This window comes from Prionailurus bengalensis, chromosome B4, assembly GCF_016509475.1.
Source record: "Prionailurus bengalensis isolate Pbe53 chromosome B4, Fcat_Pben_1.1_paternal_pri, whole genome shotgun sequence".
In the NCBI taxonomy this organism is placed as follows: Eukaryota; Metazoa; Chordata; class Mammalia; order Carnivora; family Felidae; genus Prionailurus; species Prionailurus bengalensis.
The window spans coordinates 40,544,683-40,570,633 of NC_057358.1; the positions used below are offsets into that span (position 1 = coordinate 40,544,683).

General features: G+C 44.3%; 1 protein-coding gene across 4 annotated transcripts in view; it reads right to left on the bottom strand.

Moving 5' to 3' along the window:
- ANO2 (anoctamin 2) overlaps positions 1-25,951 on the bottom strand; it is a 339,542-nt gene that overhangs the window by 6,976 nt on the left and 306,615 nt on the right. For all 4 annotated transcript variants that reach the window (XM_043564318.1, XM_043564316.1, XM_043564317.1 and 1 more), the window contains 4 exons: positions 24,740-24,885; positions 6,170-6,322; positions 5,757-5,809; positions 3,673-3,854 (listed from right to left, as the gene is read on the bottom strand). In XM_043564318.1, the coding sequence (XP_043420253.1) occupies positions 3,673-3,854; positions 5,757-5,809; positions 6,170-6,322; positions 24,740-24,885 (534 nt within the window). The remainder of the gene's footprint in view (positions 1-3,672; positions 3,855-5,756; positions 5,810-6,169; positions 6,323-24,739; positions 24,886-25,951) is intronic.

Consider the following 25,951-nt stretch of genomic DNA (forward strand, 5'->3'; position numbering starts at 1 on the left):
AGTGCTCCAGCTCTCTCCCACCAGCCACAAATAAATGAACACGTGTGTGCGTACATTAAATGTTAAAGGAAAGCACAGTGAAAATTAAGTAAGACAATGCATGTGAATGTGATTTCTGGAGGCTTCCATAGGGAATAAACAGGATGGTTTCCTGACAATGACTGGGGTGGGGGCTAAGGAGAAAGTCTTTTCCTTTTGTGTATATACCTATGTATACAGAATTACTTCTATGATAGCAAAAAAGTTCATAATTTCAAAAGAATATAATTAACGGTGATATTCTGTTCCGTGCACTTTTATACTAAGCTTTCAGGACCTAAATTATAGTGTTAACTGAGACAGACTCACATACAGTAAGTGAAACTGGTACAAAAATCATTATATCTTAGCTTTAAATTACTTTAAGATTATATCGAGATTGTTCTAACACTATGAAAAATCACATTGAGTTGTATTTATACACTACCTAAAGAAAGAAGGTTCCCATGAATTCAAAATGTATTTCACTATTATAAAACAAAGCCATGAAACACCCTAAAGGTTCTATGAGTTCACTTGATGATGATGCATGGAGAAATGTCTGAGAAAGACTCACACAAAGGTGTGACTGAGATTACTGTTGGAAAAGTGCCCAGGACTGGGCAGAGGTTAGGGTGGAGGTAGGACAGAGTTAGAGAGGTTGCTTGTAATGTTTGGAGTTTTTATAGACTCTATAGAACAGATTAATATATTACGTGTATCATGAAATACTAATTTTTTAGAAACAGAAAGGAATCTTTGGAGATTATTAATTCCAAGTTCCCATTTTTATAGATGGGGAAACTGAGATGTGGAGAAGGAAGAGAGACTCCTGGCTCAGATGTCCCCCCACCATCCTCACTTGCAGGAGTGACCAGTGACCATGACACCTGCCACAATTCATCGTAATACAAAATCACCGTGGGCAGGAAGAGGACATACCGAAGTAACAGACAGAGGAGTTAGACATCAACACTTAGGAATGGCTTTTTCCAAAAATGAGGTTTTAGTTACACTATGAATCAATTAGTAAATACATCTCTCAACTCCAACCACGGTATGTTAATTGTTTTAATAGTCCCGATGGAAATTAATGTCATATTAATGCTAAACACAATTACATACAATATTTTCATACCATCTGAGCTACTTCAAACTGCCTTCCGAAACTGGCCTTTGACAAGGGAAAACAGTACAGGCAATTAGGAACTAATGAGAACCACGTTAATCCAGTGGTTGATAAAGATCAGGAAAGGCAACACCCGGAAAAGCTGAGTCTCCCTCTGGTTTCAGCAAGGAACAGATGAGAGGCAGCCATGTACTGAAGAGAACTTGCCTCTTCAAAGACTTTTCACATGACTTTGGAATATGAAAGAACTCGGGCCCTGCAAAGAAACCTAGCAGGGGCCACCAAGGATGCTGTTTCTGGATGTTCAGTACCTCTAAGCAGACCCATTGGGTTGGCCATGCCCAAGTAGGCTCCCCAAGCTCTCCCGGACCCAGATCCCCAGCCAGGCTCTCTCCCATACTGACCCTCTGCTCCCTTCCAGTGGAGCCAGAAGCCTGAGCCACCACCCACTGTACAGGACATGGTAGCCCTTCAACCCCGTCGATAGCCACTAATCATGCCTGCTGCCTGACGTCGCCGGACTGTTTCTGGAGCAGCCCCCTGCTGGAGCAGCTAGAGGCCTGAAGAAAATGTTGCTCCAAAAATGCTGGGAATGCATCTCAAATGGGCAGCTGGAGACTTGTCCTAACTTTTATTGCTATTTTTAAGATACCTCTATCCCTGGCGAGGCTGGGCTGGAGCCCGAGACCTCAGTTTTATTTGACCACATTTATCTCCAGAGGTCACTGAAAGCTAAGAATAAGAAGGGTCATAGAGTTCCCAACACTATTTGCCAGAAAACCAGGGCAAACTTTTCATTTCCCACCATGGAAGCAGTTTTAAACATTGGCTTTGGGGCTAGCTCTAGAGCTGTCTCTGTTTCTCACAATCTCTCTCTTCTTCTCTCCTTGTCTCTCATCCTCTCTCCCTCCCTCTCTTCCTCCCCATCCCGTCCCCCCCCCCCAAACTCTCCTTCATTTCTATTTTGTACAGCCACTGACGACTCCTGGCTTACAAAGACATCAGCAGGTTAAGCCACCACTCCCAAACTCCTGGGCCAGACAAGTTCACATAGCATGCAGTGAGTAGAGCATACCGAGGCAGAGATTTCCATCAACAATTATTACCCATCTAGGAAAGGTAGCCCTAAAGTACACCTATGTGATATGCTGTATCTAGATAATATGCTGACGCCACTCTCTGGACACCTGCTTACACCGTAGAGTAGAGCATCTCTTTATTGCACATGTAACCCACTGCTCTTCACACTGCAGCCAGAGAGAACACTAATGAGAAGTAGGATCTCATCCCTGCTCCCTGTGGCTCCCCACTGCCCTAAGATGAAGTCCACATACCTCCATATGCCCACCACATTCTTCACGGTCTGGCTTCTGTTTTTTCTTCCCACCTCACCTCTCAGAGCCTATCCTCTACTCGAGCTCCCACCACCGAGCACCAAGTAGCCCGTCTACCCGGGATACATCATTCTCCCTACCATTATTTTAATTGGTGTGATTGGAATAAAATTCATCATATTTACCATAAAATTGGATTTTCTTAGCATCTTCCCCATCCCTGTCAATGGACCCACCATGCCCGGTCCTCTGACTTCAGCCCAATCTTGGGAGGTATCTTTGCCTTGGGCTCCCTCTTCTGTCCCTTGTCACCAATGCTGTCAGGTATTCTAGTAAACAGCTCATCTTCTCACTTCCCCTTCTACCACTCTGGTCTATGTTCACCAAGGTTCATGGCTGGTGACGGCAGCAACTCAGCCACCCTCCTGGAGTTATCCCAATTCTAGTCCATCCTTCTCTCTGAGACTAGATTAATTCTCCTACGCATACACTTTATCTATCATTCCTGGCTCTAAAAAGGTAACTTCCTATTACATCATGTTACAATGCCTGCAGTATTTCAAGACTTCCCATTACCTACTTCATCTACCTATTCAAATTCAACAATGCTTTGGCTTATACTATCCTAGGAGTTTTGATATATTGTATTTCCTATATTATTCCTTACTGTGACCTTCTAAACACTCTCCTTGCTAATTACATCACCTAGCCCCTAAGTGTTCATCTAACACCCCAAATTCATCCCCACCCCATGACATAGCCCATGCCGACTCCCCACCTAGCATACTCTTTCTGTCTTAAGACTCCTCAGGCCCTCCAGGAAGCCTACCCTTCCCATTCTAGCCCCCACCGATCTTTCTCTCTTCTGAACACCCACAGTGCTCATGTTCCACACTAGATATAATCCCTGAATAGCCTGATATGTCTTATCCACTCTGTTTATTTCTTCCAACCAGCCCATAAACCTCTTCATGGTAAGGACAACCCTATATACTTCTTTGCTCCATAGTGTCTAGCAAAAGGCACTCAATAAACATTTATTGATGCACTGAAATTGATTTATAGTTATTCGGAAGGTTCAGGGCAGGGGAAAGATGGAGAGGAGAGTGATATCAATCTAGATCTTCCAGATAATTAGTTGGATCTACCACATCTGGTCATCTGCTGCCCTCCTCCTCCCGAGTTCTTTACCTGCAGAACTGAACTTCCTGGTCAAACTGTGAGTTTTCTGGTTGCGTTCCCTCCTTCAGCTGGCTGACGTTGAAAAAGGAGAGGGTGTGGTTGACAAAGCCGTGCAGGGTCCCGTTGTGACTATAGGCATACTGGTACACGAGACGGGGGATGAAGTCAGAGGTGATGGCAATGACAAAAGCCTGTAGGACAGAGCACACGCACTTGAGGAGTGGTCAGGATGGATGCTATCAGGTGGGACAGGGTCCTTCTGGGTGACAGACTGCTGCCCCTTGGGCTCCCCATCCAGAGGCACTGCTCTGGCTGATATAGAAGTCCTTATCTCTGAGCTCCCGTGGCTTTTCCATCTTTGCTATGTGTACGGGAATCCACAGACAGTGGCTGTCAGGAGGGTGAATTACAATCCCTGATGCAAAGGGTGCTAAGCCAGTGTCGATCATTTGGTTCTGGAGAGAATGAGCCACCTCTGGTCTGAATTGACACTGGTGTTAGCCAAGTCAAAGCAGAGTAGAAGATATTCTGAGAAAATTACTGACGTTGATTAGAGTGTCACTTAAGTGCAATGTGCAAGGACACTGAATGGCCATGTACATCTGCCTCTGAGTGACACCAGAAAACCAGGAATACCAAGGATATGGGTCCACAGTTCCCCCAATTTGACCATTGTCTCTTGACACTTTTCAGCACAGCATGTAACGGAAGTTGTTCTTTCAACCAAAGAAAGCAGCGGGTCTTGCCCAATCGAACCACATGTACCTAACATACTATCTGGCATATTTAAGTGTTCTATAAATGTCTACGGAGCAAACCAAACACCAAGTGAGTGATTGCATGTTTGAATGTGGAGGTACTTTCTGCAAAGAAAACCTTAAATCTTTTTGGCAGGTGTTTATACTGTATCCTGCACTAACAATTAAAGCCCTTTTAAAAATGTAGTTTAGGCGTTGTTTTCTAAATGTATATATGAGTGTGGATGGCCATACCATATTTGAGAATGAGTAATGTGCTTACAATCACCACAGCTACAACTTACTGAGCACTTGCTACATGTCCTTTCATCTTCCCATTTAATTTCCAGAATGATCCTATTTGGTGGGTAATCTTATGCTCTCTCATGTTTACAGATAGGTAAAGAAGACAGAAACCCAGGGAAGTAAGATTTCTTGTCATGCTGTCATATGATAGAAAGTACCTAGAACGCAGGGCCTCTTTTCCAGTAGACACAACCCCAAAGGAGCTACTGATCTGTTTTCAAATTGCACCTCATTTCTCAGCCACAAGATGTGCGCTTCCTACGTTGAACATTCACAGTGCAGTGAGCTGATTCTCTCTGCCTTTCCTCCTGCCTCTCCAGGCCTTTAATGTGTTCTTAATAGGCAACCAAGTCACAGAATCAATGTTTCTCTCCCAGGGGAAAATGGGTGGTGGCTTTCTTGGGAGGTGCCAAGCTGGGGGTCTTTTCTTGGGAGGTAGGACAGGAGGCCCTGCCTAGCCACCATCCATACAAAAGGCAGAAGCAAAAGTTGCTATTGGCTTGGGCCCATCAGGATTTCCTCTGAAATGTGGACATGTCTGGCAAGGCAGTTAAAGAGGTCACAACAGGTAGGACCCCTCTTCTTGCATGTCCTATCTTAACCTACGCGGTGCCAGAGTCCATGGGAATAATTAGGACTTCGCATTGACAGCTTGGAGGAACCGTAATTAGGAACCGCCGCCCGGGCAATGCTCCAGGTATTGTTTAGCTCAGGAGGAGAAAAAGAAAGGAAAGAGATGGATAGATATGCGGAATTCTTTCCTCATTATTCTTGGCTCCGAGGAAAGATCAGATTTTGACTCTTAAGGTCACGGTATGCACTCTGGTGGGTAATTAATTACCTTCCTTTCTCTCTGTGAAATTAACGATATAGTAGCGCGGCTCTGGCCAATGGCACCACGTATGCACTACTAACCAGGGGGCTGCCTTTAACAAAGCTCCAGAAGGAAAAGGCTGGGAGGTAACGAGGGCTGGTATCCTGCTCTGAAGACCTCAGCTCCTGTGGAAAGCCCTTCCCACAGGGCTAGGGTGTCACGAATTTAACACTTACGTTGCTGATAACAGAGAACTTGCCGATCCCGGAGAGAATGTCAAACCAAATCCCTGTAAGACAGAAAGAAGGGCATCTGGCTCATTCCCACCCTTGGCCCGGTGACAATAAGGCTGCAGCTCAGGGTGATGCTCCACAGGCACATTACCAGTGGAGGTTTGCCAGGTCCCCCAGAAATGGGCTTGCTACAAAGCCTTAGGTGTTCCCCTCCACCGTCTGGAAAGCAGGGGGACAAGTAGGGGTGGATAAAGGTCTCCCAGAGCCTGAAGATATGAGAATGAGGACCTCCAAGGGCTTCCCCCAGCCCTCTTGATTCCAGATGTGGTGTGATGGTGGTGGCAGGTCATGGCAGGGAGACTGAGGGGACAGACAGAGGCAGAGGGCCTGCCATGGTCTCTAAGCAGGGGACATACCAATATCTTTGGTTCTCACGGCATCAGGCCGTCTCAGCTCAGTCACAAACTTCTTTGCATCAAGCCGCACTTCAATGACATTGTTGAGGAGGGCAAACACAGGTGCCAGAGGGAAGGAGGCCACAAAGAGGGTGACAAAGCCAAACTGGATGACTACGAGAGAGAAGAGGAGGAGAAGCATCGCTGGGAAGAAGTAAGAGCTAGATAAACTTTGCCTTGCAGCTATGGCCCCTTGGCTTTTTCTTATGGGGCCTCTTTCCCACCTTGATCTCCCAGGCTCCCTTTTTCTCCTGCCCACAGTAATGGGTGTTTCTCTCTCAGTATCTGCAGGCCCACCAGCCAAGGCTGTCACCCAGGAGCAAAGCTCTGCATTAGGCACAGTGAGAAGACATGAGAAAAGGAATCTCTCCTTTCCATCACTCTATGTCCAGTCACTAATCCTGGTCCTCTAACTCACAGGTTGACCACCTTTCTCAGCAAGGGTCCAGAGAGTAAATATTTTTGTATTTGCAGGCCACATAGTCTTGTCACAATGACTTAACTCTGCCATTGTAGAGTGAAAACAGCTAGAGACAAAACGTAGACAAATGGGCTTCCAATAAAACTTTATTTACAAAGGCAGTACGTAAACTGAGCTGGATTTGGCCCATGGGACATAATTTGCCATCCCCTGATGTAACATAAAAAAAATCACCTCCCAAATTTGGACTCTTCTTTCTATACCCATAGTCCCTGCCTTTATTTAGAAAGTTTATTCATTCATCACACATTTATTGAGAGCTCACTGAGGGTCAGGCACCTTGCCAAGTATTTAAGGAGGCGAAGGTCTGGTCCTACTTTCAGGGAGCTGGGTGTTAAAGCAGAAGAGAGAAATGTACACAAAGATGTGCTGCAAGATTTTATGCGTGCCAAGAGAGCCTCCATATCAAACACCTAAGCTTAGTCCTGAAAGGTGCGCCTGGATTAAAGAGAGCATCCCAAGCCATGGAAGCAGTGTGAGCAAAGGAAAGGAAGCAGCTTGTGCCAATCAGATGGCCATGTGGAGCCCAGCTCCTCATCCCTTCCACCTGGACAATTTCAAGAGCCTCCTAACTGCTTCCCTTGTCACCAGTCTTCCCAGAACCTCCAGCAGTCTGATCCTGTCACTTACCTCCTCCTGAAAATGTCTGCTGGCTCCCTTGTGTTCACTGGGTATAGGCCAAATTACTCATGTTGGGATGCAGATACCTTATAATCTGCTCCCGACCACCCTCCAGCCCTGTCTCTCAACATCTCCCCCCAGCCATCATGCCTGTGGCTTCTGGCACTGAGCTTCTGCCCCTCCGGATCCTCTCTGATCCTGTCAGGTGCTCCTATACACTTGTGGACAAGCACTCGTTCACCAGCTAGCAATGTCCATGCACCCTCGAGACAGTTCAAATACCATCTCTTTGGAGAAGCCTGCTCCTCCTGCTCTATCCTCGCACCACCACCTTTGTGCCTGCCTCTGTTACGGCCATCATCATGTACTGTTGTGATTGATCTACTCACATGTCTTCCTTTCCCACTAGAAAGGCAAGGGCTCCGTCCAACCCTAGGGGCTCAGCACCCACAGTCCTGAGCCCCAGGAAAACCAGTCTAATAGGACACCTGTACATACCAAGGGCAAGTTATTTACTTTTCTGTGTCTTAGTAACTTCAACTATAAATTGAGGATGATAATACCCACCTAGGTTGTCACAAAGGTAAATGATACTGTACAAATAAAGCACTTAGAACAATGTCTGGCACCTAATAATTGTTCAGTAATATTACCTGTTACATATATTTTTACTCTTGTTGGAATAAATATCAATACTTACAGATGGCTGCCATGTATATTGCACACTTACATGTTAAACAGACACAAACTTTTTTAAAAAAAATGTTTATTTATTTATTTTTGAGAGAGAGAGAACACAAGCAGGCAAGGAGCAGAAAGAGAGAGAGGGAAACAGAATCTGAAGCAGGCTCCAGACTCTGAGCTGTCAGCACAGATCATGGAACAGGGCTTGAACCCACGAACTTGAGATCATGACCTGAGCTTAAGTAGGACGCTTAACCAACTGAGCCACCCAGGTGCCCCAAACAGACACAAATTTAAGCACTAACTGAGAGTCAGGAGGCCTAACCTCTAGCCCTGGATATGTTTCTCACTAGCCGTATGTCTCTGGGCAATTTACTCTGTTTCAATGGACTTCAATATCTCCATTGATAAATTCCAAACAGACTGGTTTAAATTCCTTTCAGGTCTGATTTGTAACGATGCTGTGGTTCTCATTCTCTCAGACAAGCTTCAAGATTCTAGAATATCCAAATAAAGAATGAAAAACAGGATCCAAACTAAAAAAATAATAAAAAAAGAAAAAAATAAATGTTCACAGAGGGATATGCCTAAACTCGGTCGAAGTTTCGAGAAAGAGAACATGCGTGGAACTTCACCCAGCACAACTGCTTTTGATTTGGCAGCTTGATCGGACCCACAGTTGTGGTTTATTGCTCTTGCTGATACAAGTCTGTCACTGCCATGGCCCTTGATGCCCAGTGGATTCTCAGCTGGCCCTGGGAGACCGGCAGGTGCCAGTTGGTGGCAAGATGCACCAGAAAGCTCGGATTTGTTAAGGTTGGGCCCATGGAAGGATGACTGCCAAGCTGGCTGGCCAAAGGGGTTGGGGTGGTGGGGAGGGAAAGAGAAATCTTCAAAAACAAGCTCTGGGAGCCAGTTCAAAATGCAGGGTCTATGGCATCTTTTAAATCAGGCTTTGCTGAGGAATTCACTTTAGAGTTGGGGGTGGGGGCAGAGAGAGTGGAATTAACAAGGAAAGCAAAACAGATGTTAGACTAGTTTTCTAAAACCTGTAAAATGCATGTCTGTATTTAAGTGTATATATATGAACCTGTCTTTATTTATGGACTTCTAAATTGGTCTTCTTGATTCTAATGAGCTCAGTTCTACAGGGCAAATGTTCTTCGTCTTGTAAGTGACTTCCTCTCACAGAACTGTGTAAACTCTCCAAAGCCCCAACAAGGGTCAGGCAAGGAGACTGACAGGAAAAGGAAGGGGCAGGTTACTTCTGAGTGACTATAAATGTAGACAGCCTGCCCTCACCATACTCCTAGCAGCGGCACTACACATCCAGTGTCTTCTGGCTATAGGAAAATAGGACTCTCTACTTACTCTCCTTTCCTTCACGTCATCTCCAGAGGCAGATATGAGACCTCTCCCAGGGGTTGCCCTGACAGTTTGCTTTCTTACCTTCATAAGCTCTCCAGACACACAGGCTCCCTTTGATTTCTCTTCTGTTGGCACAAAGGACTGCCAGTGGCAGCTCAGTGCTATCAGTGCCCATGAATTACCTCAAGTCCATGATATGGTTCTTGTCTTTCTCCTTGCCATGTAAGCCTGTGTGTCCGGCACTGGATAGCCTCAAGGGGTTGGGCTCAGCACAGGCCAGTGGATCTGTCCCCCTTCCAGTGTTACCTGGGGTACTTAGGCTGAGAGGAGCCACTCTCTGTAGATGCTCCATTTCTGCAGGTGCTGCCTGCTTGGATGGGGCATACTACACATATCTAGGAATCAACCCAAAGAGGCAGAAACAAATAGGAAGCTTTGGTTTATCTCGGGGAGAAAAAAATATATCAAACTATAGCCTTCCAAATCCAAGACTTTCTTTTTAGTCAAAGGCCTAACTGCTGTATCAGATGGGCGTCCTTCTGGGTTCACTTCAGAGGACACGATGATACCGGCCTTCACCAAGATTTGCTTCTAAAAACAGCCAGCCTCCACTGGGAGAAGAACAACGCCAGGAACCCTCAGTGCACTACATAATAGAAGCCAGCTTGGCTTGACCAACAACAGATTAAACCTGGCCAAGCCAATTATGGAGGAATCCATAAGTTGATTTTCAACTAAATCTTTACAAAGCCTGTTAAGTGCTCCAGAAATGCTGAGCTGGAAGCAGAAAGATTGGAAACATTCCGAGGCCCAAACTCCATCAGTTTTCTCATCTCAGTCTCTAGGACCTTTTAAAATAACCACCAGCCCTATACTACCTAGTACTGGAGACAATTAAAATCTTGGCCTTGGTTACCTGGGCTTAGGTTAAAATAACAAGGAGGAGTGTATTAAATTAAACAAGATGGCTTCCAGCAAGGACATTCCAGGACAATGTGCTTAAAGAAGAAAAATAGTACATTAGGTAGAATAGATTGGCCAGGATTGGTGGAAAAGCTCTTGATGGAACATAGTTTTTACTCATTTATTTAAAATTCTTCAGTGAAAATATCCACCCTCCCCTTACACATGTGCACATGTGTACACACACACACAAACACACACATACACAGATCCTTGTCATGGCATTCAAAACTCTTTGTGATCTAACCCTAATTTATTTTTACAGACACATCTCCTCACACATGCTCTGTGCTCAGCGTTAACACTTAGCTGGTATGCTTGAAGTCCAACTTTGTCTGCTTTCCAACCATTTCAAAACCATTTGTACTTCTTCAAACTCACCATGTTTTCCATGTCTCTGAGCCTTCGTACATCCTGCTACTCTCTGTAATTATCCTTCTCTTCTTGTCTGCTGAATGAATCACCATCTACATTTCAGATCCAACTCACATCTAACCTTCTCTATGGAGACTCTCCTACACCCCAGTCCTACCTCCTCACCCACCTCCTCACTCCATAAAGTCTTGTTCTATATTTCTGTCTAACTTGCTCCCTAGATGGGAAACCCCTTGAGACCATGGCCATATCTGATTCGTTTCTGAGTCCCCACAATTTTGTGTGGTGCCTATCCCACAACAGATGTTCAGAGATTATTTATTTCATAAATACAAACTTCCCTTTTTTACCAGCTGTAAACATAAAACAGATACAAAAAGAGGCAGCTTCTAAACTGTGGGAATGGAAGTCACTGCACTTAGTGATGGTGAGGTGAGATGGGGCACAAATGCTAACACCTCCACACAGCAGTTTTTAGTGCTATAAACTTGCACAGGGGACTTTGAGGAAAGTGGTGTAAAACCAGTCAGTTAGGAGAGTCTAAATCTAATGAAAATAATTATAGCATTTTCCCCCTCAACTCTTGATAGCTTAGTAAAAGCAACACAGTCTGCTTAAGGGGATTAAAACCTGGGGGCTTGAGAATTTTCCCTTTTATGAACCACTAACAAGAAGCAATGCAAGGAAATTATCGAGGGACACACTGATGTGAGCTTGTCTTCTCACTCAGGAAGCAGTTACTAAAAACTACAAACAGCCCATTAACATAAGCGCTTATGTGAAAACATAGTAAGGGTACATCATCACTGTTGATTTCATCAGCCCCTATTTCAAGGCTGCAACCCAGTGATGCCCTCCTCCTGAGGGCAAGGGAAGCCAACTGTGCTCAGCACTGAAAGTATCTGTTGTAAAAAAGAATTGCAAATGTTGGTTGATGATTAAATAGAAAGAGATGCTGAGAAGGGCGTGAGCTGGTTCCTCAGCCTGGGCCTGTACTGCTTAGGAAAACAGTTAAAAGCCCTGAAAGAATATAAGAAGGTTCTCAATGCCCATCATTCACCATTCATTCACCCATCCAGCAATCACTTATTGAGCACATTCTATACATTGGGCACCATGTTTGTTGCTAGGAAACAAAGATGAACAGATTACTATGTCATCCTTCCAAGAGCTCACAGTATGCAGTGGAGAAGCTGGCCATGAAAACAAACGCTGCTGGTGTCACAGAGTTGAACTCTAATGGCAGCATTAATAGAGCACCAGGGCAGGAATAACTCACATTCACCAGCAGATCCATGAAGGCTTCACAGATTCACAACCACTGGGCTTGACTTGAAGAACAAAGTAAAAGAGGCATTTGAAGGTTGGCTATACGGTTGGTAGTTAAGATCTATCCTGAAAATCCACAGATCCGGGGCGTCTGGGTGGCTCAGTCAGTTAAGCGTCCAACTTCAGCACAGGTCATGATCTCATGGTTGGTGAGTTCAAGCCCCACATCGGGCTCTGTGCTGACAGCTCAGAGGCTGGAACCTACTTGGATTCTGTGTCTCCCTCTCTCTCTTTGCTCCTTCCCCACTCACACTGTCTCTCTCTCTCTCTCTCAAAAATAAATAAACATTAAAAAATTGTTTTAGAAAAAGAAAATCCACAGATCCAAGTTTACAAATGAACTACTTAGGAAATAAAGACAGTCAGTGGAATTCCTTTGCAGTATGTATGGAGTCACTTGGGGTTTATACAATGGATCAGGCTCAATTCAGAAACTCTGGAAGTCATAACAGGAAGGAATAGGTTTGAAGCAACAGATTAAATATTAAGAGTTTACTGCATACAAATCAATGCAACATTGGGACAGATCAGCAAGGCATATTTTCTTTTCTTTGTGATTAAGGGAGACCCAATACCCACTTTGCCCTCACCCCCACACAAATTCTGAAATACTAGTTTCCTCAGATGGGGAAAGAAGATCCAGTGACTTTTGAGAGTCCTGCTCTTCAACAATTCAGAGTCTAGCTATAACAGCAGAACTCTGGGTGATAGTATGATGCAGACCAGTCCATTAGCAGCTCTCTTCCCTCCTTGGGAGCAGAGGCTAGGGTCAAGGGAGCCTTCAGAGATGAAGTGTGCTGACGACCACAGAAAAGGGCAGGAGAATGTGACTCTCAGCCACAGGGGGCTTAAAAGCCTGGACACTATGGTCTTCTGGAAAAAATCTGCCCATTGTTCCCCTTCCATATCTTTTAAGCAAAACTCCAAGCGCTCAGACTTCATGGAGCTTCAACCAACATTTCTTAAACATCTACCATGTGTAGGCACCATGCTCTCTGGTTCATAAAATAATAGTGTCAAGTATTATTATTATTTCCATTTTTCGAGTAAGAAAACTGAGTCTCAGATGAAATAATTTTCCCAGGGCCACATACCTAGCAATTGATGAAGATGGGAAACAAAGATAGTTTCTGATGCCAACATAATTTGATATCCTTTCCTCACACAAAAATGTAAATATTAGGCCCTGTGTCCACTCCCACATCTCTTAGGTTTCTTTTATTGGATCTTCTCCAATCCGATTTCTAATATTCTTGTCAGACAATGAACCAGCATCTGTGCTGATATTTTCACTCTCCAAAGCACCTTCACTCACATGTCTTGTATGACTGGTGCACTAGAGCTGTCCCTGCTGTTGTCCGTGTCATTACTCCTGTCTGGCCTGAATTTGTGCCCCCTCAAAAAACTGACATCAGTGGACCTAGTTCAGCATCTTAAAACAAGAGAGAACTGAGTTGGTGAGATCTACTGATTTATTTCTGATTTTCAAAGAACAGCCTGGTGAATTTCCAATAAATGTTTATTGTGAACAAATGAATGACCTGGCTTACTCATGCTTGTTTACTTTATCCATCTGCAAAACGGGAATGTGAAGGCCAGTTACTCATTTCTTCCTCTCATCCATTCATCCATCCATCCGTCAATCCTCCCATATACCTATTTGGGCCATGGTAACACAGTCAGTGAGGCAGAAGGGCAATGAAACTAGGCATGATTGGAAAGAAGTTCCCAAGCAACAAATGATTAAGAACGTTTTTCCTTTATTTCTTTTCCCCTTTCATCTTCCCAAAGGGTTGTAAAAAAGTCAACAAAAGGAACACACAGTGAGGTTTATGGAATTTTAGAAAAAAGGAAGTGACAGAGAAAGGAGAGAGAAACAAATATGCAAACTCTAAGGACCTATTATGGGGCCACAGCTGAGCAACAGAGTTCACTCTGAGCTTCCTGGGTGTTCCAGAAAGAAGAGAAATGATAAAGTGATGGTGTTCTCCATAAGTTTTAACCTTAAAGACTGCCTTCCATTCATTCATTCACTCATTTCATAAGCACTGACTGGGCATCTTCTGTTCACCAGAAGCCTTCTGTAGTACACTTAGGGGTATCATATCCAAATATACTCTTGTCTTTTCTCTTAAGTATGTATGGAGAGAGGGACTCCTAGTACAGAAAGTGACAAGCAATGTACACTTCAAACAGAGAGAGAGAGAGAGAGAGAGAGAGGGAGAGAGACATGAACTGTGACTCACCCTACTTCCCAGAAACACTGGAATGAGACCCTGGATACTGCCTGAACTGTGTTTAAATGCCATTTGGAGAAGATGGCAGGTGCCTGATTATCCAGTGAGATGACTCAGTTTGTATAAACAGGATGGTTCAGGGAAAGGAATTTCCTGATTCTCTGAGCCATTGCCTCGTAGCACACAATCTTGGAGTTCTGTGACAAAATGATCGAGCTTCAGTGCTGATGCTTGTACAGATACTCTGGAATATTTCATCACTCACAGCTAAGGCACCCCTGGGACTAGTTTTATATATCCAGCCCGTTAGAAACTTGGAAATTACCCAGTGTGGTCTCTATTATCCATGACCAAAGAATATCAGAATATGGAAGGGATCCTGGGTGTCACCGAAGTCACTACTCTATTGGAAGCTCTCTACTCTTTCTTTAGTAAGGGGCTACCTTTACCTGGTCATTTCCAGGGGAGGATACTCAGGGAGGTATGGAGCTAGCTCTTTCCATTGCTCATTATTCTCTGTCTCAGTTGCAAGTCACTGAGACTTCGGGCCATTTGTTACAAAGCTTTATCATAGCTGTAGCTGACTATTACATAGAATATTTTGCCTGAAGTACCCAGATGATTAAACAAGTCTACCAATTTGTATGGCCTTAGGAAGCCTGCCTTTGGGAGGATACCATTCCCTAATCATAAGCACTTGAAAATAAGGATTCTTGGCCCCTGGTTGGGGGAAGTCAGGGGTAGATTGTGCCAGCTAAATCAACACAGCCAGAGGGGCTGGAGAGCTCTGATGAACGATGATGTCTGTGGAGTCCAATTGTCACTCTATCTTCAAGGTCCACACTACAGAATCACCTCTTTCATTCTATATTCCTCTTCTTTCCTTTTCAAACATTCATTGAGCACCTACTGTATGCCAGGCCCAGTGGTTAGGTGCTATGAATGAATAAAACACAAATCCTGACCTCAAGAAGCTCCCTTCACAGTTTCATGAATATGAACATAGGCCACTGGTCTTCAATTGTATCACTTATTTATCTGATAAACTGGCAATAAACTTGATCGAGAGATTCTTTGGGAACTGAATTAAATTTGGGCCCACGTTCTTATGCCAAAGTTACTTTACACAAGTGGAACTATGGCAAGTAACAGAGAACTAACGTTGCCTGCAGCCTTAAAGCAACTCAGGAATTTCCTCCCATTGGCCCTGAGGAAAACTCCACAATGGGGCTGTGAGGGGCCTGTGGCCAAAAAGCTTTGAAGCCCCATTTTGGGGTTGGGGACAGTGATGATTAATGTCACAGCCTGCTCCTGGGCCAGCATTCTTTCCTCCCCTCAGAGATGGGGGTGGGCGACTACTCTTGAAGTCCTTTTTAGTAAGCTCTTCAGGAAAAGGGTTTGATATTGGAGATTCCCTCGAAAGCTTGCTGTTCCCCTCACAGGTTTCTCCAGCTTAATCCCTCACTCTCAGGTTTCTCTTTGTCTGGGGCTGGCCCATCCCCACCACCAGTGCCGCCCAGAGGTAGCTCCCTACCGCCAGTGCCCCCTCCACAGGCTGACTCTCAGCAACCCCCCCATGCCACCCCCCAACTCCCAGCTTCCCCTTCACCTCATGGCCCCTCCCCCATGCCTGCTGGGCCCCGGTTCCAGTTCAATTTAGAAAAATGTAAATATAATACATCTCTCTCTGCTGCCTCCCTCAACTGATGACGTGCCTCACCATTACAACTGACAGGCTCAGAGTGGGCTCAGCGCACTTCCTGTCTGCATGGGTGGTCCTGGGGATCACGGGGAAGGAAGCTGACAGCTGAGAGCGGGGCAAGGGATCACCATGTCAGGCACACCAGAGGGAGTGGGCAGCTTTGGTTTCACTGCTCTCATTTTTGTTCAAAGCCCAAGACAAGGGCCTTTCTGGAATTAGGAGGTCTAGCCCATTGGGAAGGAAGAAGGATACCTCACCCTACCCCTATCCCTCCGCTAAAGCCCAAGTTCCCATAAGTCCTCATGAAAGTCTCTTACACAATGATCCAGGAAGGGGCTCTGGCTTTCAGTCCCACTAACGGGTCTGTGGGGCAACCTGAGGCAACTTGCATCACTCCCTGGGCCTCTTGGCTTCAAGGTACACTGTCTAAGATGGATATGTGAACTGGGATGCCAGCACTGGAAGAGACCCTGGAGGTTACCTGGTCCAGCGGTTTGAAACTCTTTATTCTTGTCAAGACACTCAGTGAAAATGATTACGTGCACCATTCACTTCCATTGGGGTGGCCAGGTTTTGTGCATGCTGAAACTTTCTTTGCTCTCTCATTCAAAAATAATCTAGAAATGTGAGAAAGTGAGGGTGATGTTGCCTCTGCTTTACCTTATATTTTTAAACTATATTATCAGTAGGAGCACCTAAGTTGTGATATATTACACATTTGGTTGTGACTGCAGACCAGTGGGTCAGGTCTCTGCAAGGAAAAACTCACCATCTGGTCTAATTCCCTCTAATGTGAAGGAGGAAAGTGAGGTTCAGAGAGATGATAGGAGGTGCTCAAGGTCACACGTGCACTTAAAGGCAGAACTGGATTCACATCCACTTCTCACCGGACACCCTGGGAAGTTGGGAAGGAGAGAGATTGCTTGCTCTGTCCTACAGTGATCATCTGAAGAGAAAAGCAGGCTTCATTCTGAAGACAAAGGTGCAGAGAAATCAGAAGCAGTGATATGATCACCACCACCAAAGCTTAATTATCCACAGAGATGGCAGAAACTATCGCCTCCAACAAGGTTTTGACATTTGTGGACTTGGGTCTTCTCTCTAGGCAAGGTTTCCCAGGGCTGCTACCTATAAGCAGCATGGAAGGGTTCATATTACGCCTTCTCTTATTTCCTTGGCTTACTCACTGGAAAGGAGTACATAATAGGCCTGGGCTGGGGGAGGGGAGAAGGCTAAAGCAAAGGGGAGGAGGGGGAGGGGAGACAGGAAGGGAGGAGGAGGGCAGAAAAAGAGAAATAGGGAAAAACCCCAATTCTTGGTAATCCACTCAATGGATTATCAGCCCATTAATACGTGAGAACTGACAGCAGCATTGCTAGAAGTAAGTTGTTTCAGCCTAGATAAGAGAAAGGCAGAGCCAGATAAGTGATACCCTCCTGTTCAGTCACTCCTTTACAGGGTTTTTTGGTGTGTTTTCAGTGCCCATGCTGTGTGCAAGGCCCTGTGGCTCCAGGAACCTACCACCTAGGAAATCAGTTACCAAGAAGTATCAGAGGCATTACTGTCTTAGGAGGCAGCTTGTCTGAAATCCTGGGGTGGGAGTAGGGACAGCTAAAATCCTGAGGAATGGGAGAGGAGGGGAGGGGAAAGAGGAGCAGGAAGGGAGGTGGATGGGAGGGAAGCTGTTTTGGGAAGGAGGTGACAGCAGAGTTAAGAAGGCAAAGGGGATTCCAGGGCAGGGAAGAAGGAGTGAAATGAAGGCTATGAGTGATAAATTGTCTGTTGGGGTCCATTTTGGCTGGACCCAAGAATATGTAAGAGGCCCTAGGGTTAAATACACTGAAACAATGTCCCACGAGCGCCTTGGGAAAGATATGGGAACCCTGGAAGTTTTAGAACAATGGATGGCAAGACCAATGCTAACCTTCGTAAGAAGAAACAGGGCAGTGGAGAGATGGCGGTGGTTGCAAGGGGCTGTGTTGAGGGTGTGGCAGGAAAAAACTACTAGGTGTAGGAGATTAAGAGGCTGAGCAGAAGAAGCAGCCTCCAGAGATATCCCAGAGGAAAGATGGGAGCCTGGATGGGAGGTGTGTGGAGACAGAAGAGTGAATGAGCAGCGATGTTGAGATTTCTCAGCTAGGGGCCTGGAGGGAGGGGGAACCATACGTGTGGTTGGGAAGGCAGGAAATGGTCACACAGGAGCTGAGTCTCTGGACAAAAGAGCTGAGAAATGTCTCCTCTGGGATAGATTCTCCTCCTGGCCTGTCTGTTGTCTCAAAACAAGCCTGAGGTAGTGGGTGGGAGATGAGTCTCTTGTTTCTAGGCCAGAGTTTGTTCTGCCTCAGTACATGGGTTCCAAACCCAAGGAAGTTTGGTCAGTTGGCAATTACGAGCCAGAACAAAGAAGAGAATGGACAATTCTCTGTAATACACCTCGGCTCCATCAAATGGAAGCTTGAAAGGGCTAGCCTCTCTGAAGAAAGCACAGTCAGCTGCATTGTGTGTGTGTGTGTGTGTGTGTGTGTGTGTGTGTGACAACAAGGCCCTTTCATGTAACCTTCTGCCCCTGTCACTCTGCCACTAGACCCTGAGGTCCTGGGGGGCCCGGGGCCCACTTACTGCCTCTGTGCCCCCAGTGCCTGGCACAGGTCCTGGAGCAGCAATGCTCCCAGGGACGGCCGAGGAGGGGGCACCGAAGAGGGAAGACGCGAAATCTGAGTTGAGCTTAAATCCAAGTCTGAGGGAGAGCATTCCACTCTGTCCATTTTGGCTAATGACTTGATCCCTGAAGGCAAAGGAACAAATTAAAGCCAGAAGTGACTTTTCTTTAAGGGAAGCCCTGATAATAAACGTGGTTCACTTTGGTCTTGGGAGATGAAAATTGCTGCATATAAAAAAATATATATAAATATGTCCACAGTGAAAAGGGAGGCCAGCCCAAATATCGTGGGATAGAAAGAAGTGGGGCCTCTATTTCTCTGTCACTGAAGGAAGGGAGCTAAAGTGCCATTCATTCAAGACACATTTTATTGAGGTCTTACTTACTACATTCCAGGAATTGTGCCAAGTGGTGAGACTAGGGAGGGATAAGGGGGCCCCTGCCCCCACAAACTCACATTTTTTCCTCTACCAAAGCAGGTGTAGGAGAAGAGAGGAGCCATTGATGGAAGAAACTGCTTCCAAGAGACAGGTTAGAGCTTGAGCAACTCAGCAAGAACTTGCTGCAGGCAGGTGAACTAGCACAGGCAAACCCAGCCCTGGTGGTGGCAGATAAGCAGGTGCGCATGCGCAGAGCCAGCACGAGGAGCGCGAGGATGCTCTTACAAGCTATACGTGCAGGACACTGGAACTTTCACTTAAGGGAACTCTATCACGTTGAAGGATTTGACATACAAAAGAGAACATGCTCTGGACTGTACCTTAGCAAAGCCATTTTAAAAAGGAAATGGGAAAGAGGGAAAAAGGAGGCAGGGGACAAGTTAGGATGCATTTGGAGTCATGCAAAGGAGGTGAGTACTTGCCATTATAAAATAAGTAAGTCAAGGAGATGAAAAGTACAGCATAGGGAACACAGTCAATAATAAAAAAAGAAGTGGAAGAAGAAGAAAAAGGAGGAAGGGCAAGGGCTTGAGTGGGGATGCAAAATTCTTAGTAGAGGCAAAGCCAGTGAGGGAAGGAGCCATGAATATAAAAGGCCCTGGATCACACTGATCCTCTCCTCAGCAGGCGTTGATGCAAAGCCAGACAGGAATCTTGGAGAAGAAGACAAGGTCTGTGCCAATGCAGTGATGCTCCTTCTGAACCCAGAAGTTCAAGTCTGCAATTTCAGGAGGTTGCTGCAATCTTTGGGACCTACCCCATGCATTTCCACCTGCTGGATGACTCTTACAAGTCTTGGTGGACAGCCCTTGGCCCTCCAAAGTCATGACCTGGCCTTCACTCCAAATGAATGAGTAAGTAAATATCCAAGCTCAATGCACCTCCCTTTATACTAAAGTTTGACAGGATGTAAACTCATGACCAAGAAAAATGAGGTTTCCTCTAACAACTATGTGAATGACAGAAAAAATTCATCTTGTCACCCACATTAAAGGCCTAGGGGATAGGCCTATTTAAGAAGCTGAAGGAAGGCTCTAGGGGGATAATTAAATTCCTGAGTCAGGAAGACAATAGTGATTATTTTTTAGAAGACTGGAGGAACAAAAGTTTGCGGGTTTTAGATAAACAGATGACAAAAGGAGCCCATTTGCGATGCCAGACTTGACAAGGAGAACCCTAAGGGCTTAGATTCTCTGAAAAGACAAACATCTTGGAGTGTTTACCTCTCAGACTTCTGAGTGTGATTTTTAGATTTGCCTTGGAGTCTGGTACCCACAGTCTTTCAACATTTCTGCCCAACCCTATACTAATGGGTCAATACATTGAGGGCTCACTACATTGAGGGCTTTAAATTGTTTTTAGTCAATTCCTAGATTAAAGGGAAAGAAATTGGACTCTTGACAAGAACAGTGGCAGCTCATATCCATAGACAGCCTAAGTGGACCAAGCACTGTTTTTTAACTATGTTTTATATTCATTACCTACTTCTCAGAACCATCTTGTAAGGTAGGTGCTATTATCATCAAATCTACTTTCCAGATGGGGAAACTGAGCCTGGCTGACTTTATACATCAGCCCAGAGTCATGTAACTAGCCATAGCAGGCCTGGGACTGGAAGCCTGGTGGTTTGACTCCAGAGCCCACCCCTACCCTCACTTAGCCTATGTTGCTAAATGGCGTAATGTTTGGTAAAGTTTAGTCTGCAGTCCAGTCTTTGATTGTACATGGGAACAAATATTCTCTTCACAAGGGTCAAGAGTATATTCCAGAGACAAAAGGAATAAAAGGACTCTAAGTCAGAAACATAGCTCTTGCACCTATATAAACTATGAAATAAAATAATCACATCTTTGAAGTGTCTGACAGCTTGGCAAAATGGCCTAAAGAATGCTGGGAGTGAGTTTCTGTGGAACCCAGCTTGGAAAACCCATGTGTGATTCGTGCTTCCTCCTCTAGAGAAGCCTGAATCAGTATCAACTGCATTGTTGACTGAATCAATATCATCCTGAACTGTTGAAGGCTCTGTCCTGGTTTCCAAACTTATTCCTCCCTTTATATGTTTAATACATATCTGATGAATGAAGTAATGAATGAATGAGTGAATGAGTGAGCCTGTGTTTCTTCTTCCTTCCTTAGTCTTTCTTACTACCTCCCTTCCACACTTGCTGCCTATCTCCTCAAAGGAAACAGAGTCACAGCATTGGCTAAGATTTTACAACTGCTCCCTACAGCCTGATGTGAAACGCAAATTTGTCTCATCTTCAGACAAATTAACATACCAGGTCTTTATCTAAGCCCTATCTACCCCAAAACCACCATTTGCTATGTCAATACTTATTCGTGGCCAGGAGACTCTTTGAACTTGCGAGTCCTTTTCCTTGGAATGCTCTCCCTTACTCTTATCATTAATATGTAGACTGTCAGAACCAGAAGGGACCTCAGGAATCAAGCCCGACCTCCTACCTACGGCTGGAAATCTCTTCAAAACATCCTTGACCCACCCACAATCAACCAAGCCCCGTTTTGAAAATGATCCTTCATTTGCCACTTGAAGTTGTTAAAAGCTTACCTCTGTTAAGAAAACTTCCCTCACTAATTAAGAAATCATTCATTCATTTACTCATATTTGTTTATCAGACACACTGAGTGTCTGTTATATGCCAGGAAATGTGCTGGGTCATGGAGGCCATGAAGATGAATAAGCCATGATTCCTACACACTGTTCTTTAGAATCTAATAGTCTGGGTCTGCAGAACAGATATGTGACCAGTATTATCATAATTCTGGAAGATACACCATCAGTGTGTGTACCTATATGTAATGGGACAGAAAGGCAAATAATTAATGATTCCTCTCAGGAGGAATGGGGCTTGATCTAGGGAGACTTCACAGGGAAAGCACCATGAAAAGCTAACTTTTGAAGGAGGAGAAGTCTGGAATATTCAAATCAACAAAGTGGAATGAGGTGGCCACAGGGGGCTGAGCATCTCAAACTTACTGTGCACTGATAATTCCTTCATATCACATTACTTCAGGCTACTAAATAATTTGTATTCACTGGAAGAGTATTTTGTACACTGCCTGTGGCTCGGTGAATTGGTCTAATCCTTTTAGAAAGCAATACATAAAATAAATAAATAAATCAAGAACTATACAATGGCCTTAACTTAGATCTAGTAATCACATCTGTGGGAATCTACCTTGAGGAAATCATTAGCAAATATGGAAAGGATTATATGCATGGAGATAATATATATTAGATTACCAAAATAGGGGAAGAATCAGAAAGTGAGTCTCCAATGTGTTTCACTGGAAAATCAGCAAACGAACTACAGTACATTTATTAGAGGGGGTCATTTATTATGCAGCTCTTAGTTTTGGATATTATATGACAACTTGGAAATATTTATTCATCTAATGCTAACTGGAAAACAGCAACAAATGTGTGTATGTGATCACAACTTTATTTTAAAAATCATATACATAACAAAAAGGGTCTAAGAAGAAATGGCACCAAAATGCTAGTAAACATTGGGCTGAAATGAGGTAAGTCTGGGAGACATGTTCCCTTCTTTTCTCTATTTTCAAGCCTTCTGTTATATGGTTGTTTTGTTCCCTTATAACCTGTAAGGAGTTTTGTGTAGGCGCACGCGCGCGTGTGTGTGTGTGCATGTTTTGTTTAATCTACAGAATGAATTTCACTCTCTACAATCGTGGTATAAACTTCTTCCAGAAGCCACTAAATCTTCTAGTTCTTGCTGTTTTTTCCCCTCTTCTCATTACTTTGTAAAGTGCCCACGTCTGAACACATAGTGGATGTCCATTCAGTGATAAGGTGGCTGACAAAGTTCAGCCTATATCCCTGCACGTGGCTTTCCTAGGGTTCAAGACCATTAAGAGAATCAGCAATACTTGACAAACCCGGCTTTTATATGTGTTAGATGTTCTTCTAAGCACTTTTCAGATACTAATTCATTAAATACAACAATCCTATGAGGTAGATATTATTATTAATATCTTTGTTTTTTTTTTACAGCTAAAGCAAATTGACACACATAAAAAGTTAGCCACTTACCCAAAACCGTCCAAATACTTGGGTCACAGAGCCAGGATTTGAACCCAGAGAGTAGAGCTCAAGTGTCTCTGCTCTTAAGGATTCAAAAGAGGAACCTTTGAAAGAGCCAGCTATCTAGACAGACAGGTAGACAGGCCAGGAAGACCTACATGGATAGCTGGGTGGTGGGGTAGGGGAGTAATGTTGGAGGGTGGGGGTTGGGAGCCATATTTAATGTAAGCCCCTTCCCAAATGGAAGCCTCAGCTCTGGCAGCAATTTCTGTCCAATAGGATGGCAGACATTGAGTGGCATCTGGAGTATGAGTGATCACCTCTGTGTAAAAACCTGGCTCAGTGCTGGAGAGGGATCAGAGATAGTACTTAGATAAAGGAAAAAGCATACGGGAGCTACATATTTCCATAAACTGTATCTTGATATTTTCCTACCCTATAGCTCCCAAAGCAGATATAACTGTTTCTCTCCTGATAAGTTTGTTTAGATTATAAAGTACAAATTTTTTCCTGGAATTTTAGATACCTCAGAACTAGAACAGACATTTTATGGCCATCTAATCTAGACCCTGTCCATCCCTCTACCCTTAACATACATACACACATTCTTATAAACAGAAGAGGAGAAATATCCACTAGAAATAACAAGCAAGGGACCCAGTGCACAAAAAGGTATCTGTGACCCCCCTATTGCGAGTGATTAACCAAAGGAGGCAGGAGCCATTATGCAAACACAATGACAGGTCCAATGACAAAGTTCCAAGTGATTCTTCTGATGGGTCCCACTGATGTTTCTCCATATACATTCTGGATTGAATAAATGTTTAGATGATATGGCTGACCTCTTGGTCCTATGTTTTTAATTCATTAGTTTCAAATCTTATGAAGAGGCTTCTCAAATATCTACCCCAATGAAAGGTCAGGATTATTCACAAGAAACCAAGAGTCTGAAGGCAGCTTATCTAAGTTGGGACATTTATCATGGAGATTTCATGGCTTCCAAACCACATCTGAAATGACTGTGTTCTACCAGCCTGTACTACCCGCACTCCTACTTTCAAGCCTTATCCAAGAACAAGGAGAGGCTCTCTCACTGGAAATATACCTCTCATCCCCTACACAAAACATCCCAACTTTTTAAGAGAAAATCTGACATGTTACCCAGCCCCACTTGAGTGGAGTAGGGGACTCTTCTATATTCTCCACGTTAAAGATGCTATGTGTCCTTACTCTTCCTAATGACAATCTATTCTTAAATTTCAGACTTCACTATTTCCTTTTCAGCTTTATCAATGCCAGAAACCATGGCAAAATACCTGAGACCAAACTTCTCATATCATAGAGGAGGAGAGGAAGCCCAAGAAGAAAAGGATATTACCCTAGTGTCAAGGTGGTGACAGAGTTGCTCTCGGTTCTCATTCCAGGACTCCTTTTGCCCTACCCTCCCTCAACTTCCATGTGGCACTGAAGGTGACACTGTGTAGCCATGAAGCCCAGGAGGAAGCAGAGACTGCCCCAGTCATTTCCCTACCCTCTTCCCTAGCCCTTTTTGCAGACCCCTTGTGTGAACCTGCCCCCAGTAAAAGGAAAGATAATAGGATCTTACTCATCTCCATGTACTCTGGAGTCAGTCCGGTGTATGGCTCCAAGCTGTAGTCTAGGTCCCACTGCTCTGGATGCTTTGAGTGGGCAGAGTCAGTTTCTCCAGGTTCTGTCTCATCTTTCAGCTTCCGAAATAGTTTCTTTAGTTTCCTGGAAAAGAAATGGACCAGTCACTAAAAGCCTTTGGAAGACAGAGTTAGTTATACAGACAGAAGGAGGAGAAAAACTAAGGCTTTTTGACACTTCAGTTATCTCTGCTCCAAGGACACACAGAAGGACACTAAAAAGACTACTTTTCTCTTAAAGACAACCTGGGGTTTTTCAACAGGATAAGGAAAGGTTCCCCCCAAAAAGGTTCAGGTTTCTTCAAAACCAAAGAAACTGAATTCTTCCTACTGTTTGATGAGCAGCAAAAGAGTTGGCCCTTCTTGCCAAATGCTGAGATCATCCTATTGTCTAACAGGTGATCTATCCACCCTCTTCATGGGGAAGAGAGGATGCCCAGAAAGTACTAGAAAGATGCTTTCCTCCAAGCTCAAACATTTTCAGGTCTTAATAACATAAACAGTACCATATTTTTCATTAAATCCAAACTAAATGTTGTCAACTACTCTTATGGGTTGAAGTGAGTCCCCCAAGATTCACCTGTTGAAGCACTAATCCCAGATGTGCCTGCATTTGACTACAGGGCTTTTAGTAGGTAATTAAGATTAAGTGAGGTCATAAATCTGGGGTATTAATCCAATAGGACTGGTAGCTTTATAAGAAAAGGAAGAGACAGTGATCTTTCTCTCTCCACCATGTGAGGAAGGACACAGTAAGAAGATGGTTATTGCAAGCCAAGAAGAGGGCCCTCATTAGAAACCAAACTCTACCAATTCTTGATCTTCGACTTTCCAGCATCCAGAACTGTGAGAAATGAATTCCTGTTGTTTATGCCACCCAGTCTATGATATTTTGTTATGGAAGCCCAAGGAGACTAAGTCAACCAAGATAATAATGGCCCAGCCTCTCAGTGCTTGGATGAGAATTGAGTGAAACAATGTCTATATGATCCTTAGCATAATATCTGGACATAGTAAGCATTCAATAGGTAATTAATATTTTTATTTTATTTTATTTTATTTTTATTTTTTTTTCAACGTTTATTTATTTTTGGGACAGAGAGAGACAGAGCATGAACGGGGGAGGGGCAGAGAGAGAGGGAGACACAGAA